The sequence below is a fragment of the Schistocerca serialis genome, chromosome 3 (genome assembly GCF_023864345.2).
Source record: "Schistocerca serialis cubense isolate TAMUIC-IGC-003099 chromosome 3, iqSchSeri2.2, whole genome shotgun sequence".
Classification (NCBI taxonomy): Eukaryota; Metazoa; Arthropoda; class Insecta; order Orthoptera; family Acrididae; genus Schistocerca; species Schistocerca serialis.
Window position 1 is genome coordinate 525,000,248 of NC_064640.1, and position 21,338 is coordinate 525,021,585.

The window sequence follows — 21,338 nt, forward strand, 5'->3', positions numbered from 1 at the left end:
ACTGATGACCATAGATGTTAAGTCCCATAGTGCTCAGAGCCATTTGAGCCATGTGTGCTGGTACCACTGTCATTGTCCCATTTCGCTATTCCATTTGTGTGGCGTGGTATGTCGAAACAACGTCTACCGGTAAGTCTGTGTACGAGTTCCAGTTTCTCTGGTTTTCTCGTTGTGGTCATTTCGTTAGGCATATGTGGGAGAAAGTACGTAGGGACTTCAGAAAGTAAGTCACACTCTCATCCTATGCTATGAGCATTGCGGAACAAGAGTGGCGCATTGTCAGAAGAGAGTACATGTTCTGCGTTTCATGCAGACACAGCTCTACTACGGTAAATATAACAGGGGCATTGCAGTGTGGGTGTGAAATGGGGTGACGGTTAGAAGCGTACTCTAAAGTTGAGGTTCGCGAGACAGTACGATGCTTCTTGCCAAAACGTCTAAATTGCACACAGTCAAGGCGAAATTCTGACGTTTTATGGACCGAATGTAATGTCACATACAACCGCAGTGAAATGGTACCAATAATTAGACCAAGGCCGTACAGACACGGGTGATAATGATCGCGTAGGGAGGAATATCTTGCACAACGTGATTTCCATCTCTTCCAGAAGCTGTAACAATATCTGATGGGTAACAGATTTTCCAACGATGAGAAGGTTCACACACCAGTTTTCGGATGTCTCCGGGACCAAGGAAGGGATTTCTGCTGTCGAGGAATGGATAGATTGGTAGACCGTTCCGACCGTTGTTTATGGAGACTTAGTGACTATTGAAAGTAGTGTCATGTATCTGTGTCACGTTAATGTATAGGGCAGCGTGTGATAAATGTTTCTTGATCTGCCATAACAATGTGTAACTTGCTTTTTTAAGTTCCCTCGTGCTACGTTTCCCCTATTTTCTTGAAAAGTACGCTCTCGGAATTTCAACGGACCATCTCCGTGATACGCAACGCTGGACTTTGCTGAGGATTCGCGTAACAATGTCAAGCTTACTGAAAGATTCAGTGACAAAACAGGACGCTTTTCTGTTACTATTGGTTATCCGTCTTGAGTTGACTGCAATAAAGAAAAAGTGTTCAGTCGCTTTTCATTGCATCTTGTTACATCATTTCTCTGATATGTAATCGCTGAATTATATCAAAAGTTATAATATTTTGCCAGACAAAATTTCTGGCTCCATCCAGTTCTGCATAAAGTAGGACACAAAGAAGGGACGGGTTGATGCGACAAATCCTGAACATTTAACTGGTAGCAGAGAGCAGTGTGGTGGAAGGGGGGGGGGAGGGTGTCAAATATCATGGAAGGAGAGTAAGGCTTGAGTAAGTAAGCACGTTCAAATTGATGTAGGCCTCAGCATGTATGCAAACAAGAAGAATCTTTCTGAGGATGAACTGGCGTGGAGAGCTGCATCAGATCAGTCTTCGGACTGATGATTACAACAATGCAGATCGTGCGCTTCCATTTTACATTTCCTTCTTCCTTTCAGCATTAGCAGTTATCTTTCAGTGAACATGAGGTGTAGCAGTAGTTTCCATAAACAGTAATATTATGACGGATTAGAGCACAAAATGTGATAGTGTAAAGTTGGAAAAATTTCCCCAGTTTTAATTTTTATGTTGGCCGCAACGCAAATCGTCGGCCGCTCGCTGGAAATGCGGCGAATGAGGATAATAATAATAATAATAATAATAATAATAATAAGTTCTCCGCAACGCTGACAGGTGCCCTAATTGTGTGGCGCAATTGTGTGTTTCAGGCGCTGAGTGGCTTCCTGATGATGATGACACAGAACGGGAAGCTGCTCTACATCTCGGACAACGCGGCGGAGTACCTGGGCCACTCCATGGTGAGTACTTCTGCAGTTCTGAGAAAATGCGCCCCTAGCTGAGGCAAAACACCAACTCCAACAATCTCCACTTCACCTCTCATCTGTTTCTTCGCAACGTCTTCAGGGTCGCAAGAAATCCTGGAGATGATGGTTAGAAATGTTAGAGCCTCCGTTGAACATAAAGAAGCCCTTTAGTTTTCACAGGAACAGATTATATATTGTTTTACGTTACTCATGTGGAATATAGGATTGGTCGTATTTTGAAGAAACGTTGCGTAAAGCGTGTGTTTCGACTACCGTTTAAAATTATGGCACTTTTAGCGGCTGTAAATAATAATCTTAGTTTGTGTAAGGTTGATGTCTACGTTGTCCCTGCAGTTCTGGCATGTCACACTTTAGTAAGACTATTAGGACCGTTGAGGATAGTTGTTCAGAGTATAATCGACGACTACAGATTACTGCCTTGACACTCGTCACACTTTGGAATATGACAACACAAGAAGTTTGGCATGCACTTTTAGTTAGCGGGGTAGTGCTGTTAAGGAAGCTGTTGGGATTAAACTAGCAAGTGACCTCGTAAACAGAGACGGACATTTTGCCTCAATTCTCCTTGCCGTCTAGTCGATGAAACAACAGAGGAACAGAATTAAAGCTACTTGATCTTCTGTTGCGGTTAATGTCTCGTTATCGATAACATCTGATATTCACCATCTTTGGATTTTTAAGGCACAAGTTGTTTACTGTGCCTTTTGTCTTCCTGCATACATTAACGTTTGATTATTGTGTCGACAATTCCCAGCCCAGAAGTTGCCATGCACAGTGATCTTTCGTTTCATTTGTGCTTTGAATATGACGGAGTGTTGACTTGTATAGGTATAGATGGTTGTCATGGACATTCCCATAAGTTATTTGTACTGGATATTCTATAGTTTATTCCATTTAATAAACAGAGCCCGAAACGTTCCTCTGACGAAACCTTAAGCAGTCCATTAACGTAACACAAAGTGGCTGAGGAGAAGAAACACATAGTTAGACTAAATTACAAACTCTCTCTTCCTAAAATCGGAATGTCGGGAATGTGATCCCCTTTACTGTGTACCTTACAGGACATCAGTATTTCCATTACATCCCGTGGTGCTCCGCGAAGAAATCTTAGAAATATACAATCTAGAGCAACTAAAACAAAGTTTAACATTTGGCCTTTCAGCCAATCAGTACTTCAGTTTCACCCTGGCTTCTGACCTATTCGAAGAACCTCTGCTTGCTGCTTCCTACCAGCAGAGCCTGTTGCCACTAGTGTTTACATCCTAACGAAATCTCCATTGACGCCACACAAATTCTTTGTCATTTACGTCAGCCCATAATTATGCGAGTATCTGAAACCCTTCCCAAAAACCGAGCAGTAGGCTACCTAGGACAATCCAGCCTGCGCAAATGGTGTGACGACAAAGGATGCGTTGAAACTTCCTGGCAAATTAAAACTGTTTGCCGGACCGAGACTCGAACTCGGGATCTTTACCTTTCGCGGGAAAGTTCTCTACCAACGTCCCGAGTTCGAGTCTCGGTCCGGCACACAGTTTTAATCTGCCAGGAAATGTCATATCAGCGCACACTCCGCTGCAGAGTGAAAATCTCATTCTGGAAAGGATGCGTTCCTTGGAAGAGACATGGTGCAGATGATACTGATTCCGCCTGCATGTACCACTGCTGAGAGGCAACCAGTGTACCAGCACCATGCTTCTCCTTTTCCTTCTCTTCGCTCCAGCCTCACTCATGCAAACGACGCTGATACATACTTGACACTTCGTAATAGATAGGAGGACGGCAACGGTAAATAGTATCTTATAGCAGCGATCTGAACAATACAATCATGCAGGAATTCCAGATTGTGTCCAACGCTCACTAGCGGCTTTCCATCTGACTGACTTTTTACACGATATCCTTAGTATCATTTGTTATTGCGAATTCATATCTTGCTTCTGGAAAGAGCGCTTAAGTAATTCGTCCTTCATGATGCTACTGACGCATTAATGAGCACGTTGCTTATCTGGAGCAATAGTAGGTCTTCAAGAGACTCCCTTCTGTACTTGGGTTTTGTTCATTTGCTATGATCGACACAGTTCCTGAAATAGTTGTAGGACAGGCAACGAGCAGCGAACAGAGGAGTGCAGCGGACGGCCGCGCTGAGTCACGCGTCCTGATGGACGGTGCAGCCGCTGGTCGCTGGCCGCTGCCAATTAACGCGCAAACACTCCATGCTCTCCCTTCTCACTGCGTATTACAAGCCGCATTCCAATTTAGCCATCACGAGGATCCAACCTACTGTTTGATGCTACTCTGTGTTTTGATCTCCTTAATTGCGCTAATGATTATTTCGATAACGTCTGTCTATAATGATGAATAAAGAGGTGTGCTATTGCACGAATTCGTCCGCTCTCGCTCAGATACTCGTTATAGGGTTTCTTCGGTGAAAAATTATTAATTTTTAAAAGGAAAGAACTACTTACTATCTAATTTTAAATGGAGTTTTAATGAAAAGCGCTTTAATAAGAGAGCTCAGTAAGCACCACCATCACCACCACCACCACCATCATCATCATCATCGTCATCACCATCAGTTTAGAGGTTTAGGGTTTTACGCCTATTCTGACTCCTTATTCGTCAACAATCTTCCTTAGGGTCTTTCTCGTTTTCGCCATTCTGCTGGTTTATAATGCCACTTAGTTCAAGCAGCCATTTACTTCTGTGTTTAATTATTGCATCCTGTATGCTCACGAAACTCCTCCTAACCCTTGCTACTGCTGTTGATACCACAGGGAGTTATTTAAGCTGACTCTAAGTGTCATAATTGGCCTAGTGTCCAGTTTCGCTTCCGCAGTGTATTAAAGTTAATGATATTCATTTTGTGATTAAGTGTCACATTCGTATTCTTCTAAGGAGGTTTCAGAATAGTTAAGTTTTGCGTATGCGTCTTGATTTTTTCCACTTGTTATGAGGAAAAGAAAATATGTAATTTCGTTATTAATAAATTTGTGCTCTAATTGGATTTTCAGCTTGAAGGGTCAGTATTATTGTCTCCTCTGCAGATATTTTCATGTTGAAGTTACTGAGTGCACGATTTAGTTTATATACTGCATCTTGAACTTAGTTCAGTGGTTTATATACAGTGTGCCCGAGAAATGCTGCGACAGACTTCGAGGGGCTGTAGAGGTTGCCTTCAGGAACAAATCAATGGCAGGAACCCATGTTCGGAAATGTTATCCAAGGACGCTACAGAACGGCGAAATTATAGGCGTCAGTGCCTGCTGCTAGACCACCCCTCCACCCCTTCGGCAGCAAATGTGACTTTCTACGCTGACGGACTGCAGGCGGAACACATTGTATTGTTGTTTGTTATTCAGTGATCACGACTGGTTGCCACGATTTCCAGTGAAAAGATGGAACTAGCTGCTGCATAGAAAAACCTTGTCTTCTATGAATGTGGTGCTCTGTTGCCTCGGTGGATGACGGTTTCGAACATGAGTTTCCATCTGCAGTTTATTTTTCTCCTAGAGCTCGCTGAAATCTCAACTGTTTGTCGGTATACCGCAGAAAAATAAACTGCAGATGGAAACCGGTGCTCGAAACCGTTATACACCAAGGCAGCAGAGCATCTTATTGATAGGAGACAAGGCCTGTCTATGCAGCAGCTGGCTCCATCTTTTCCACTAATTATCGTGGCAAGCAGTCGCGATCACTGCTTAACAAACAACATTGCGAGACGTTCCACCTATGGTGCGTCAGCGTACAAAGTCACGGTTACTGCCTAAGGCGTAGCCTTGTGACAGTCGTCGGCTTCTATAACTTTGGCGCTCTGAAGCGTCGTTGGATCACTTTTCCGGACACGAGTTCCTATTCTCGATTTATTCCTCAAGACACCTTCTACGACCCCAAGAAGTTCGTCGCAAGATTCCTCGGACACCTTGTGTTAATTAATCAGACGTACGTAATACTATCGTTGGATTACTGTTACGTGTTACAAAATATTTTATTAGCTTTATTTGCCACCTTATCTTGACTTCATCGCTATATATACCAAATAAAGCCGCACGGTCAGCTATGCACGAAAGATGGCAATCATTTCAAAAGGTACCGATATAAAATAATAATCGACGAGATGCACGACTACAGCAACGAGTGACACCTAAATGAATGCGACAAATTTAACTCACTCGCCTTTGGGAAAGCTAAAAATGAGAGGGTAGTTGAATGAAATAGAAAGTGAGCTGCAGACCAGCCTGAAAACATCTGGGAGCGCGAACCACTTAGGAAAATATTGCAAGAACACCATGGCTTCCGCAAAGTAGTAGAACTTAAAAGAGAAAAGACACGGACAGGCCAACGAATGTGAGTCACTGGACGAATGCAGAGCACGAGGAAAGGAGTGATTGAAATAACACGGCCCTTAGCATTCAAATGAAAAATAAAAAAATTAGTCCACCACTTTTGTTTGCCATTTCCTTAAAGCGTAGTGTGGTGTGGAGATAATGAGTTACACAACAAGGGAACATTAATCGTTGTGTGGTATTATATGGCGCATGGCGAGCACATGGAGCGTGAAACCTGGTCTGCAGAATAACGAAGAGTTCAGTGTTCACGCAACTGAAAGCGAAACTGCTTCTTCAAGGGGCACTCATTATTGGTAACGAACTGTTTCGCATCTTTTGGTACTAAACACCCGAAAAATAGCACGGAAAATTAAAGTATATCGATCACCGAATTGGCTACTGCGCTAGAATGTAGAATAAATTGGCATATGTGTAGTAGCATCTTCATTCCTATTGCACCACCATATCCTCGTATATATATATATATATATATATATATATATATATATATATATATATATATATATGTGTGTGTGTGTGTGTGTGTGTGATGGAGCAATATTCTTGCTGAAACCTGAGCTTCTGGAATTTGAACAGACAGTCTCCCAGAGATACACATTGCTCCTTAGGAGGCATTGGTGAGGTGCTGACTTAGCGTCTCTCACGCTGCCTAAGCGAACTGGTGATAAAATGTGTAGCTACTCCTCTGAATCCTCAGCTCACTGCCTTCTCTCGTAACCCTACTAAGTAAAAGGGCCACTCTCACGAGCAGTACTCAAAACTCAGTAGAACGACGAAGTAGTAAGTTATAGTACCCCATCGAGGATTCATCCAACTTCGGAAGACTGTATCTTTTCCTTCGGGAAAATTTTAACTCACGCATCGAAACTAAAAGTTTATCTTGGCGCCAGTTGTAAGTTGTCGGTTTATGTGATTGCCGATTGAAGTCTTCTTGGCTCACCCGATGTGGGTTGGTTGAGTCAAAATGGCGATAACACAGCAACAAAAGGCGTTCTGTGTTCTCTGTTTCAATAGGCACAATGCAGTTACAATGGTTTGGCGCGATATTCGTCGAGAGTACGGTGCAGATGTAATGTGCATTCAGCAGAGTTTCACACTTCGTCCACGATTTCCTGCTCATCAAACCAGTCGAGAGTTAGCCGTTTCTCATGTGTTTGCCTGATATGTTATGCGGTGACGTTTGTGTTTCAAACCATAGAGGGTTCAATTGCTATAATCTCTTCGTGATGGTGACAAACAACAACGTGTAGAGTTTTTTGAATGAGTTGTGGACGTGAAATGAGATATAAGAATTTCTTTCACACTTGACGTGCAATGATTAGGCTACGTTCCATTTAAGAGGAGAAGTGAACTGCCACAAGGCAAGACTATTGGAAACAGAGGAGACACATACCATCGTTGGGCACGAGAGAGACTCTTCAAAGCTTCGTGTGCTTTCCACCGTTCCCCGAGAAAATATTTACAGTATGTTCTTTTTTTTTGAAAAAGACCTGAATATGTACGTCTACATCATACTCTGTAAGCCACCTAATGGTGTGTGGCGGAGGGTACTTTTTGTACAATTAAGTGAGCCCTCCAAACCTGCTCCACTCGCGAACAGCGCGTGGGAAGAATGACTGTCGGTAAGCCTCTGTATTGGTTCTAATTTCTCGAACTTTCCCCTCATGGTCATCACTCGAGACGTATGTAGGGGGAAGTAATGTGTTGTCCCACTCTTCTCGGAAAGTGCTTTCTCGAAATTTCAATAGTAAATCTCTCGGTGATACACAACGCCTCTCTTGTAACATCTTCCAGTGGAGTTGGTTGAGCATCTCCGTAACGCTCTCGTGACAACTAAACGATCCCTTGACGAAACGTGCTGCTATTCGTTGGATCTTCCGTAGGGCTTCTATCAGTACTTCCTGGTAGGGATCGATAAATCGGGTGACAGTAGAACAGAAATGTGACAACAAAATAGGAAGTAATTAACAACATTTGTTAAGACTTATGATACAGAGTTTGCTTTCCTTTGGTAACAGTTTGGTATTTCACACCTAATACGAGGGTGTGCTTAAATGTAGTGCGTCCGATTTCCTTTTGTGAAAACTCTTAAAGCTTTTTAAATGAAACAAACTTTATTAACTTTCTACATCTTTTCTCTCCATGTCTACATTTTTATTTCTGAACGTAGTCACCCTGGTGATGAACATATTTCTTCTAACGAGAGACTAGTTTGTTGATACTGTCACTGTAAAATGTTTGACTTTGTTGACGGAGCCATCTCACCTCTGCTTGCGCGCTTCGTCACTATCAAAGTCAAGTTTTCGAAAGTGTTCTCTAACAACTCCGTTGATGCTCTCTTGTTTTCGTTGTGAAAATGGTGAACCCAGCTTTCATCACCTGTCACTACGTTATTAAAGAACCCATCACCCTCACGCTCAAAACACAAAAGAAATCGTTGATAGATGTCCAATCTCCCCTATTTCTTGACAGGAGGGAGCATTCTAGACACCAACCGTGCACACAGTTTTCGGCGCCGCAGTTCTGCAATGATGGCCTGTACACACTCTTGTGACACACTGCACGTATCTGAAAACTGAGTTTGTGTTATCCGACGATTTTCTCCGATGAGTGCATCAACCCGATTCCGATGAGTATAGTCGGTTGCAGCACACGGTCGTCTACCCCGAACTCTGTCACCATAATTTCCTTCATGATGAGCACGAACAACTCAACGTCGCACATTACTGATGTCGATACAATCACCACCGTACACAACTTTAGTTCTTATGTGGATATGAATTGGAGGCACGGTTTCTGCGGTTAGAAACTCGAGCACGGCACGCTGTTTGTCACATATCGACATAGTTACGTCACACATCGCACTGTTACACGCTTCAGTTCGGAGCCCTCTAGCGGAAGAGGGCTGCAGCTTTTGTCATAGAAGTGGGAAAGTCAATCAAGTAATATGCATGACATGTAATGCCTCAACTGATAGTGAGAACAGAATTAAAAATTCGGAGGCATTACTTTTCAGCACGTCGTCATACAAAGAAACCTAATATCACTGCTGTCTATTGTAAGATCACGATATTGTCACTATGACTGAAAGTAATTATGCAGATATTCGTTTGACTTTCCTAACACTCCGTAAATAACGACTGTCAAGTCGGAACGGTTGTGCTCTGAATGGAACTCCGATATTGTGCTCTGTAGCATAACTGTAGGAACTGCCTGAGCTGGCTGTAGCCACTGAACAGTACTATCTGGCTGCAGGACCGGAATCGTGTGAGTGGAGGCGGCGCGTCGTCTTTCCTGCCTGTCGACGGAAGAATTTCCATGTCCGCCAGTACTAGACGGAAGCTATGTTGTCCCCGGCTGACAGCGCTAGCGCTCTCTTTGGCGGCTGGCAACACTACTGACAGATGAATAAGACACAATGGCAGATGTACCGCGGAAGCAGATCTGGATTTGTGGGCGGCATCTGCAGGCTATTGCTTGGTACCAGGAGAATGGTCGGCCTGTGTGGTGGCAGCCTCTCACGGTATTTGTTGGGTACCTTTTAGGCCTGGTACACAACAATTAGCTTCCAAGATTGCCTGGTCACATGGTATACGTATTTTTTTTTTTTTGGGGTGGGGGGGTGGGGTGGGGTTGTGGAAGTCTCTGTCGATCTGCCTTCCTTCCCAACAATATTGGGTGAACTGTGATACTGCATGGCAACAGCTGTGAACGCAGTAACTCCGGACATGCTCGCAAAAAAAATGTGACAAAATTTACTGTTATCTGGATTTTTGTCATGCAACTGGTGGTGGGCACGTTGCACATTTGTAAAAGGTAAATGAAAGCTGAGATCCTCAAAGTAGATATGAAAAATATACTAATGGTTATGTGCATGCATGCAGAAGATGTATCCTTAAAAATCGTATGGTCCTTTTGAAAATGAAAACCTCGTATTCCTACTCTTCAGTTAGAATTTACTTAAAGTTTCTCTTTTCAGTCAAGTAGAAAATATCCTCTTATGAAATTTGATAAATGTTTTAAACGTCCTGTAACACATCTAGTTTGGCTTCTTCCAATGAATGTCACTCTACAGTTCTGCATTACCTACAGTTTGCAATGTCATTATTCTTACTGAAATCAGTCTGGACGTGCACCCTCAGATTTTTTTGGTCTTGACTGCTTCCAATGACTGATCGCTAGTAAGGAAACAATGCTGGCTCTTTCCACCTATTTACGCACAAGCTAGCCGCCGATACTCTTCCTTTTTTGCTGAATATCGTTAGAATTTTTGGGCGGTACAACTTCTCTGTACACAACAGCATCTTTAGCAAACCAACCGTGGAGTTTCTAATACTACACGAGAGCTATTTTTTTTCAATCTCCGAGTAGCCGCTGACTTAAATCCGATGAAGCTTAGCGCAGATGTCTTTCGCAGTGCCTCTAGCATGCCCGTTGATCGCGTCACATTGCAGGTTTTATTTATGAGTGCACAGTGAGCATGTAAAGATACCTAAAACAATAGTCTCCCACCAAGTGTGAAGTGCGTGTTGTCATTCGATTCCTTCAAGCTGAGGGGTTCCGCCTGATTTCCATACAACCCACATAACGGAAGTGTCATAAGAGACACCAAAGTGCGTCAATGATGCAGGCGATCAGGGAAGGAAGTGATTTCCAGCTGATGTTTTTGTTCAGAGTGTGGATCAGACACTTCTAGAAGATCGTCTGCGAAGGGCAATTCGGAAGAAACAAATAGAAATGTTGACATCACGCACTGTCTTTCTCCATGACAATGCTCGGCAGCACACCGCAGCTGCAACAAAGTCGCTCCTGCTCCCGTTTCGGTGGGAAGTGTTTGATCACCCGCAACATAGCCCGGACTTCGCTCTCTTTGATTTTCATTTCTTTGCTCAGCTGGCTATGAGAACAGCACATTAGCACAAACGAGCTGCAGACCAGCGTAGAGATCTGGCAAAAGGCACAGGCAGCTGTCTTCTATGACGACGGTATTGGAAAGTTGGTACCACAGTGCGACAGATACCTAAGTCGGAGAGGAGCGGGAAGGAGTAGCTAAATGTTCAAAATAAAAAACGTTTTTGTATTTCAGCGTGGCTTCCATTTTTCGACCGATCGCACCTCGGAAAAAAATAGCCCTCGTATACCATTTCTACGTAGCGTAAACAGATGACAGCTCCTTTTCGGCATGCACAAGGCTGTTTCCAAACATGATAATTTCTCCGCACTGAGCATGATGTACTGAGGCGACATCAGCGATATTAGCATAGCGGACGAAAAATTAGTTACTTCCAGGCTATAATTCAGGGTAACATTATTTCTATCTTTGATATTGGTGTCAATTTTCAAAAGTTTCTTCAGGTATGCTACACCCAGGTTAATACTTTCATTGAGTATTAGATCCTGTAAAACTACCACAATATGGTGATGTTATACCGCTGTTCCAAATAGCCACAAACATTGTAGCAGATTAAGATCGGATGATTACAGCGCACCAGCCGATGTGCGAAATGTTGCCTGAGAGTTCAAACCAGGAACGTATACATACATTCCTGTGACAATGGCTGTTTTCATCGTTGAAGACTCACATTCCTCACCAAAATATAAAATAAAGGACAATATTTGGCCACGGAGAAGGTCGAAATAAACATCCTCATTCATCCAGAAGGAGATTTTCACTCTGCAGCGGAGTGTGCGCTGATATGAAACTTCCTGGCAGATTAAAACTGTGTGCCGGACCGAGACGAGTCTCGGACCGGCACAGTTTTAATCTGCCGGGAAGTTTCATCCTGATTCATGTTCACGGTAATCTACGGAGTAGTCAGAAACAATCTAGAAAGCCTGTAAGGAGAAATACTTGTCAAGGAAAAAGTCCCATATGATGCGTCGTTTCCAAGTCAATTAGCATTGAAGTTAGCCAATCAAATCGTTGCGACCTGAAATTCACACGGCCCACCAGAGACGATGTCACCAAAAGTGTTCTTCTTTTGGTTTCCTAAAACCGAACAAGAGAGTGATAGAGATGTTGCACGTGGGACGTTAGTAAGAATCGAAACAGAGCGAAAGGCGGAACAGTCTCCTGCGCAATCATCTACGCTGTGAAAATAACGGCGGTGCGTATCGAATTTTTTCTTGACATTATTTCTCAACACAAACTACTCTGCAACACCCTTACAAGTTTTTCAGACTATCTCTAACCACCTTGTATCTCACCAAGTTCAGTTTATAGAATGATAAAACATCTTCAAAACATTGCAGAATCACCTCCGTCCAGAGTAACACCCTTCACACACTGTTGGATAAATGCCTCATTGGGCCATCGGTACACTGGCCACATTGCTTCATTTGAAAAGGTGCAACATTGTGACTCGTCGGACCACAGTACGCGCTCTCAGACAGCTACTGTCCAGTGTCTGTGTTTTCCGGCCCACTGAAGACGTGAAACCTTATGTGCCACAGTGAACAATGACGTTTTCGGAGATACCCGTCTGCAAATGTCGAATACCTGTAGTTCCTCAGAAAGTGATTATTCACTTACAGCACCAATTTCTGTCACGTGTGGAAACGACTGTCACTGACAAACCGTGATACTCGTCTCCAGTTAGGACCTTTGTTGGACTACTGTACTTACGCTGCATTACATGACTTCAAATGTTGCACCATTCCTTGTAGACACATTCAACAGTCCACACTGATTCACCAACAAATTGTGCAGCTTCATTCATAGTGTGCTCATGTGTGTATCCAAACACGATAGCTCATTTCTATTACTCTGTCACGTCTCCACGTCGACGCATCTCATTACACTGATTCCAAACAACCAATTGGTATGTAGACAGCACTTCCCTGCCACGACCGACTGCTACCAATCCTACAACTTGCTCGAAGACCAGTGTGCTCTTTTATGTGGGTAACCAATGTTTTGTCACATGAGCTCTGCGAATATATCCTGAGACGCCATCCAGGCCCCAGAGAGCTGCGGGAGAGTGAAAAAGAACACTACAAAGTCGACAGTTCGTCGGTAACGGACGGAATTCTGGCAATGGACATTATCGACCGAAGGGCGACGCGGTCGCCATCGCGATAGCTCGCTGCAGACCGGGAGGTATTGATTCGTTACGAGTTGTGGCAGCACTGCGCGCGGAGAAGGTGGAGGATATGAGAGGTGTTGCTGGCGCGCCGACTGCCGGACAATCTCGTTCATTAGTCTCGACGCACCACAGCGCCGCCGCTCTTTGTTTGCTAACGAGGCGCCGGCGCGCCACTAAACAATATCGTGTTATAACTATTTACTAACGGGGTCCTCTGTGTCGTTCGTTCAGATACCTGATTAATTGCTCCTCATTCAAATTTCGCATGAGAAGTTTAATTCTTGGAACACAAGTATAAGTATTTATTGGGTTTGGGACACTGATCATCCACATACGTGAAGAGTTCCAAGTTTCTTTGTTTCTACAATGATCTTAATAAAATTTTAATCATCACATCGAAAAATAAAGTTGTGTTATGGATTATTTGTTCGTCTGCAGGTTCATATCCGCAGTCCAGGGCGGGGTAGCCGCGCGGTCTGCGGAGTCTTGTCACGGTTCGCGCGGCTTCCCCCGTCGGATGTTCGAGTCCTCCCTCGGGCACGAGTGTGTGTGTGTTGTCCTTAGTGTAAGCTAGATTAAGTAGTGTGTAAGCCTAGAGACCGATGACCTCAGCAGTTTGTTCCCATAAGAACTTGCGACAACTTTCCAACTTTGCAGTCCAGGCGCGCTATGAATTCAGCGCACCGGAGTCCTATAGCACACAACTAAACGAGCCGAAACAAAATGGCACATATCACTATAAAGTGGAATATCGCGAAGTAATTTGTTTTCCTCAGAAGCGGTAGTATTGCAGCAGTGTCGCGCAAATCCATTATAAGTTACTCCTTTAGCTCGGTGGGTTAGCCTACACAGTTGCTATATTTCCACTCCTGCCTCAAAAAAATTACCGCACGATACTCCAGTTGGTCAGTCCGTCTCCATAGACTGGCTGACTGCCAAGCGGAGGATCCGGGATCAGTTCCCGGTGTCCTGGAGAGAGGACTGGAACGAGTTGCCAATTGAGGAACTACTTGGCCGAGTAGTCGAGGCTCCACGTCACGAAAGCCGACAACGGGGTTGGAGATCGGCGTGCTGACCCCCTCCTTACCGCATCCAGTGACGCCACTGGCAGGAATGACACGGCGTGGGTCAGCAGAGCCTGTGGAAGGAGTTTTCGTTTTACACCACTTGACCAATAGGCTGAGCGTTTTTGATTGGGCTAATCTAGCGACGTGCCGCAGTCTTGTGGCGCGTTGGTTTCCACAGCTACCAAGGCTGCAGACATGTACTTGCAAAAAACGAGAAGAAAATAACGCAATTTTAAATTTTTCGAGATGTTAATTAAAACTTTATAACGACCGCCTATTTAAAAGTGCCATAATCCTCCCACGATACGTATATCGACAACTTCCGTAGTTACATAGAGCGCAGATTTCGTGGCTCGCTCGTTGGACTCCTTATAGAAGTTGTAGGGGGCAGGCTGCGAGCTGATCGATGCTATCAAAGACTGAAATAAACTCGCAACACGTAAGAACCATCAAAACTATACTAAACAGTAAAAATGCAATAATGAGTGAACTGATAAGTTTTCCAGCATAATTTAAACGATTTGAGGTTGTGGTTCCACTTTTTCTTTAAGATAAACCTCCATTCCCGCTAATTAAACTATCTGCCACTCTAATTACGATTGATTCCTTTGTTATACTGTCCCATAAATTCGGCGCTTGTACGAGAAAACTAGATTCTTGTCGTTTCATTTAATTCGCACAGATGAAGCAGCATTCCACATAGCGTTTCTTTCGCCATAAATTTCTATGAAAATATTTTATTCTTTGACGGTGTCAGTAAACAATCGCCAGGATAGCACACAGCGTATCCGGTTCATAATTTAGTTGGAGTCCCAAGAGCGAGTAACAAAATCCGCGCTCGACACCTGATGAAAATACTTATGCAAGTTATCGAAATTTTTTGGAAGGAAAATGACTAAATTAAATCAACTGTAAACACGGAATTTGCGGAGTCATACATTTATTCGAGATAGCAGGAATAGTTATCATCTCTCTCTCTCTCTCTCTCTCTCTCTCTCTCTCTCTCTCTCTCTCGGTGTGTGTGTGTGTGTGTGTGTGTGTGTGTGTGTGTGTGTGTGTGTGTGTGTGTGTGTGTGAGAGAGAGGGAGTGTGTGTCTGTTTCTGTGGTGTGTATGCCGCACCGGAGATGAAGTTTACGTACCATACAGCATCTAAGAAGACATCGCTTAAAAATAGACGAACTGCAGTACAGACTTTGTCAAGCGTATTACACTACCCCGTGTATACGGCGTTTCACATACACTCATACACTTCCCCAGAATTTTATAAGCATTTATAATTAACGGGAATGGTCTTCTACAGGCGGAGAAACGGGAAGTGGCGCGCATTTTCTCCGAATTTTTATTACCGTTTGTGAAAGTTCAGCGCCATATCCACAATATAAAGCAAGTTCCATTCATATGGTGTAGTTGAAGTCGAAAATACAATGCCTTGTTTCACTGAAAAGCTACGCACAATAATTCTTGATAGGATCTGTGCTCGAGACATGGTATAATAAGGAAGGAATTACGCGTTGCGAACATCAGTGGAAAGGAAAGGTAAAATAATAATGGGATGGAAAATAGGGAGGAGTAAAAGAAAACAATGGCATTTTAAGCATACGAACAGTGAGACCTCAACACGTTTAAAGACAACGTTCTTAAACTGTCGAGAAGTCGCCTGATAACCAAGATACGATCGTATGGAATATCCTCAGGGACATGCGTCGCTGATGAATTTCTGACGTAGCAAAAGCCAGTACGTTATACTGGACGGCGAATGCTCAACAGAACCAAAGTAACTACGGGAGTGTCATAAGGGAGCCTAATAAAAACTCGGTACACAGAACAATTTATCAATGTACAGTCTGCAGCATTGTCAGGGAAATATCGTTGACGGACGATCGTAAGGAAATGCAGAGAAAGTTGTACGAAATTTTTACTCTGTGTCCTTAATGACACGTTCTTTTAAATGTACATACAGGCTGTAACTGGTATAAGTGCAGATATTTTTATATGTGGTAGCTTAATATGTACAGACATCAACGTGTTGCTTGTTTACTCTCTGCATCGAACTGTCTTCCCATAAACATGTCACATAATTTACTGCCTGATGTTTCCTCTGTGGCTGTAACCTGATTATACCTGTCAGTATAGACTAACCGTATGGTATGCACACCTCCACGCTTCAACACCTGTCAATAATGGCTTGCTCTTGCCATATGTACATGAACGTTTTAACCAACATAAAAACATACTACTCTTAATAACGCCATCACTATTCCTAATAGCTATAATTGATAGTATGCAAATGACGTAAACACTGTCGTCAGTCACAAATAGAAATGTCTGCACTTGTACCACTAACACCTTGTCTATAGTCTATAGTAAAGACAAAGAATCTGCTGTCAGCCGATTACTTCACGTAGCTTAAATATTCAGGGATTGTACTAAAAAGCAATGCTAAATGTGATGAATATGTAAAATGGCTAGTTACATTTGTTGAAAGGTTTCTAAAAAATGACTGAATAAAGGAAATGGCACATCAAAATACTGTTCGATCATTTGGTACAGTTCTCAAGTACGATTGAGGGCAGAAACGAACGAATTCAGAGCCGCTCTGCTAGGATTATAAAAGATCAGTGACGTCCATACGAAAGTGAAACGGAGACACTAGGAGAACTAAAGTCGTGATTTGTAGGACAAACGCGATGTTTTACTCCCCAAATCCTGCTGGATGAATTTAAAGAAGCTGTTATGCTTTCACCATCACATATCTCACATATGGATCATGAGCAGAAGATGAGAAGTTTATTACAGGCAAGGTGTATAAAGAATAATGTTTCTCTCCTGCTCAGTGTCGACGCGCTCTACCCAGAGATTGCAGGCGAACATCGTAATCCTGATATTTTTATTCGTTATTGTTTTTACCACAGCTAACAGTAATAAAATATTAGTAATAAAAATAATACCTGGTACATTGATCCATTTGGTGATTTTCTTATTTCAGATCTACAAGACGCGTATGTTTGGCAATATCGACTGTCTGATCAAAAGTACCCAGACACACCTATGTAACGAGGAATTGACCATTAATGTCACGAGAGACGGAGTTGCCACCATAAAAGGAAGCGGGGAGTATTGTGTTGTCAGTAGGGAAGGAATAACAGCAGAATGTGTCCGTCAGGAGAACTCAGTAAGGTCGAACGTGGACCGCTCTTTTAATATCACCTGAGTAAAAACTCCATTGGGGACATTTCAACCCTTCAAAAGGTGCCACGTCAACTGGAGGCGATGTTACTGTGAAGTAGAAAAGGGAAGTAACAACAACAGCTAAACCAAGATCAGGATCACCGCAACACTGACAGGGATCATCGAGCATTGCAGAGGGTGGTTGAGAAAAATCGCACGAAATCGGCTGAAGGACTCACTTGTTAGAATACAGCAAGCAAAATGACTGTGCGTAAGGAGTTAAAAAGAATGGGATACTATGGTCGAGCTCATAAGCGACAGATTTCTATAGTCAGTGCTATGCGACATATGGGACGGTGCAAAGAGCGACACCACTAGACGCAACTGGAAATGAGTGCTTTGGAGTGACAACTCACTCTGTACAGTGTAGCAATTCTATGGAAGGGTTCAGATTTGGCGAATACCTGGAGAACGTTACTTGCCGTCATGCATAGTCCCAACACTGAACTACGGAGGAGGTAGTGTCACGGTATAGTGGTGTTTTATTAGTTAAGGTGTGGTCTTCTTATTATGCTTCTGATACAAAAGAGCTGATCGTATCCGAAATAGAGTAATAAAACTCATATTCAGTGCAAGAGGAATACTGGAAGAAATTTGATTATATCATATACACTACTGGCCATTAAAATTGCTATACCAAGAAGAAATGCACATGATAAACGCATATTCATTGGACAAATATATTATACTAGAACTAACATGTGATTACATTTTCACGCAATTTGGGTGCATAGATCCTGAGAAATCAGTACCCAGAACAGCCACCTCTAGGCGTAATAACGGCCTTGATACTCCGGGAGTCAAACAGAGCTTGGATGGCGTGTACAGGTACAGCTGCCCACGCAGCTTCAACACGATACCACAGTTCATTAAGAGTAGTGACTGACGTATTGTGACGAGCCAGTTGTTCGGCCACCGTTGACCAGACGTTTTCAGTTGGTGAGAGATATGGAGAATGTTCTGGCCAGGGCAGCAGTCGAACATTTTCTGTATCCAGAAAGGCCCGTACAGGACCTGCAACATGCGGTCGTGCATTATTCTGCTGAAATGTAGGGTTTCGCAGGGATCGAATGAAGTTTAGAGCCACGCGTCGTAACACATCTGAAATGTAACGTCCACTGTTCAAAGTGCCGTCAATGAGAACAAGAGGTGACCGAGACGTGTAACCAATGGCACCCCATACCATCACGCCGGGTGATACGCCAGTATGGCGATGACGAATACACGCTTCCAATGTGCGTTAACCGCAATGTTGCCAAACACGGATGCGACCATCATGATGCTGTAAACAGAACCTGGATCCATCCGAAAAAATGACGTTTTGCCATTCGTGCACCCAGGTTCGTCGTTGAGTACACCATCGCAGGCGCTTCTGTCTGTGATACTGCGTCAAGGTTAACCTCAGCCATGGTCACCGAGCTGATAGTCCATGCTGCTGCAAACGGCCTCATGCTGTTCGTGCAGATGGTTATTGTCTTGCAAATGTCCCCATCTGTTGACTCAGGGATCTAGAAGTGGCTACACGATCCGTTACAGCCATGCGGATAAGACGCCTGTCATCTCGACTGTTAGCGATACGAGGCCGTTGGGATCCAGAACGGCGTTCCGTATTACCCTCCTGAACCCACCGATTCCATATTCTGCTAACAGTCATTGAATCTCGACCAACGCGAGTATAAATGTTGCGATACGATAAACCGCAACCGCGATAGGCTACAATCCGACCTTTATCAAAGTCGGAAACGTGATGGTACGTATTTCTCCTCCTTACACGAGGCATTACAAGAACGTGTCACCAGGCAACGCCGGTCGACTGCTGTTTGTGTATGAGAAATCGGTTGGAAACTTTCGTCATGTCAGCACGTTGTAGGTGTCGCCAACCTTGTGTGAATGCTCTGAAAAGGTAATCATTTTCATATCACAGCATCTTCTTCCTGTCGGTTAAATTTCGCGTCTATAGCTTGTCATTTTCCTGGTGTAGCAATTTTAATCGCCAGTAGTGTAAAATGGTTAGATCATGTTAAAAGAATGGCCAATAACAGGTTGTTGTTGTTGTGGTCTTCAGTCCTGAGACTGGTTTGATGCAGCTCTCCATGCTACTCTATCCTGTGCAAGCTTCTTCATCTCCCAGTACCTACTGCAACCTACATCCTTCTGAATCTGCTTAGTGTATTCATCTCTTGGTCTCCCTCTACGATTTTTACCCTCCACGCTGCCCTCCAATACTAAATTGGTGATCCCTTGATGCCTCAGAACATGTCCTACCAACCGATCCCTTCTTCTGGTCAAGTTGTGCCACAAACTTCTCTTCTCCCCAATCCTATTCAATACTTCCTCATTAGTTACGTGATCTACCCATCTAATCTTCAGCATTCTTCTGTAGCACCACATTTCGAAAGCTTCTATTCTCTTCTTGTCCAAACTATTTATCGTCCATGTTTCACTTCCATACATGGCTACACTCCATACGAATACTTTCAGAAATGACTTCCTGACACTTAAATCAATATTGGATGTTAACAAATTTCTCTTCTTCAGAAACGCTTTCCTTGCCATTGCCAGCCTACATTTTATATCCTCTCTACTTCGACCATCATCAGTTATTTTGCTCCCCAAATAGCAAAACTCCTTTACTACTTTAAGTGCCTCATTTCCTAATCTAATTCCCTCAGCATCACCCGACTTAATTAGACTACATTCCATTATCCTTGTTTTGCTTTTGTTGATGTTCATCTTATATCCTCCTTTCAAGACACTGTCCATTCCATTCAACTGCTCTTCCAAGTCCTTTGCTGTCTCTGACAGAATTACAATGTCATCGGCGAACCTCAAGGTTTTTATTTCTTCTCCATGAATTTTAATACCTACCCCGAATTTTTCTTTTGTTTCCTTTACTGCTTGCTCAATATACAGATTGAACAACATCGGGGAGAGGCTACAACCCTGTCTTACTCCCTTCCCAACCACTGCTTCCCTTTCATGTCCCTCGACTCTTATAACTGCCATCTGGTTTCTGTACAAATTGTAAATTGCCTTTCGCTCCCTGTATTTTACCCCTGCCACCTTTAGAATTTGAAAGAGAGTATTCCAGTCAACATTGTCAAAAGCTTTCTGTAAGTCTACAAATGCTAGAAACGTAGGTTTGCCTTTCCTTAATCTTTCTTCTAAGATAAGTCGTAAGGTCAGTATTGCCTCACGTGTTCCAGTGTTTCTACGGAATCCAAACTGATCTTCCCCGAGGTTGGCTTCTACTAGTTTTTCCATTCGTCTGTAAAGAATTCGTGTTAGTATTTTGCAGCTGTGACTTATTAAACTAATAGTTCGGTAATTTTCACATCTGTCAACACCTGCTTTCTTTGGGATTGGAATTATTATATTCTTCTTGAAGTCTGAGGGTATTTCGCCTGTTTCATACATCTTGCTCACCAGATGGTAGAGTTTTGTCAGGACTGGCTCTCCCATGGCCGTCAGTAGTTCCAATGGAATATTGTCTACTCCGGGGGCCTTGTTTCGACTCAGGTCTTTCAGTGCTCTGTCAAACTCTTCACGCAGTATCGTATCTCCCATTTCATCTTCATCTACGTCCTGTTCCATTTCCATAATATTGTCCTCAAGTACATCGCCCTTGTATAGACCCTCTATATACTCCTTCCACCTTTCTGCTTTCCCTTCTTTGCTTAGCACTGGGTTTCCATCTGAGCTCTTGATATTCATACAAGTCGTTCTCTTATCTCCAAAGGT

At 43.3% G+C, this 21,338-nt stretch overlaps 1 protein-coding gene across 1 annotated transcript in view; it reads left to right on the forward strand.

Moving 5' to 3' along the window:
• Window positions 1–21,338, forward strand: part of LOC126470977 (neuronal PAS domain-containing protein 4) — a 1,201,991-nt gene that overhangs the window by 784,576 nt on the left and 396,077 nt on the right. The window contains exon 4 of the mRNA XM_050099023.1: window positions 1,756–1,845. Coding sequence (XP_049954980.1) covers window positions 1,756–1,845 — 90 coding nt within the window. The remainder of the gene's footprint in view (window positions 1–1,755; window positions 1,846–21,338) is intronic.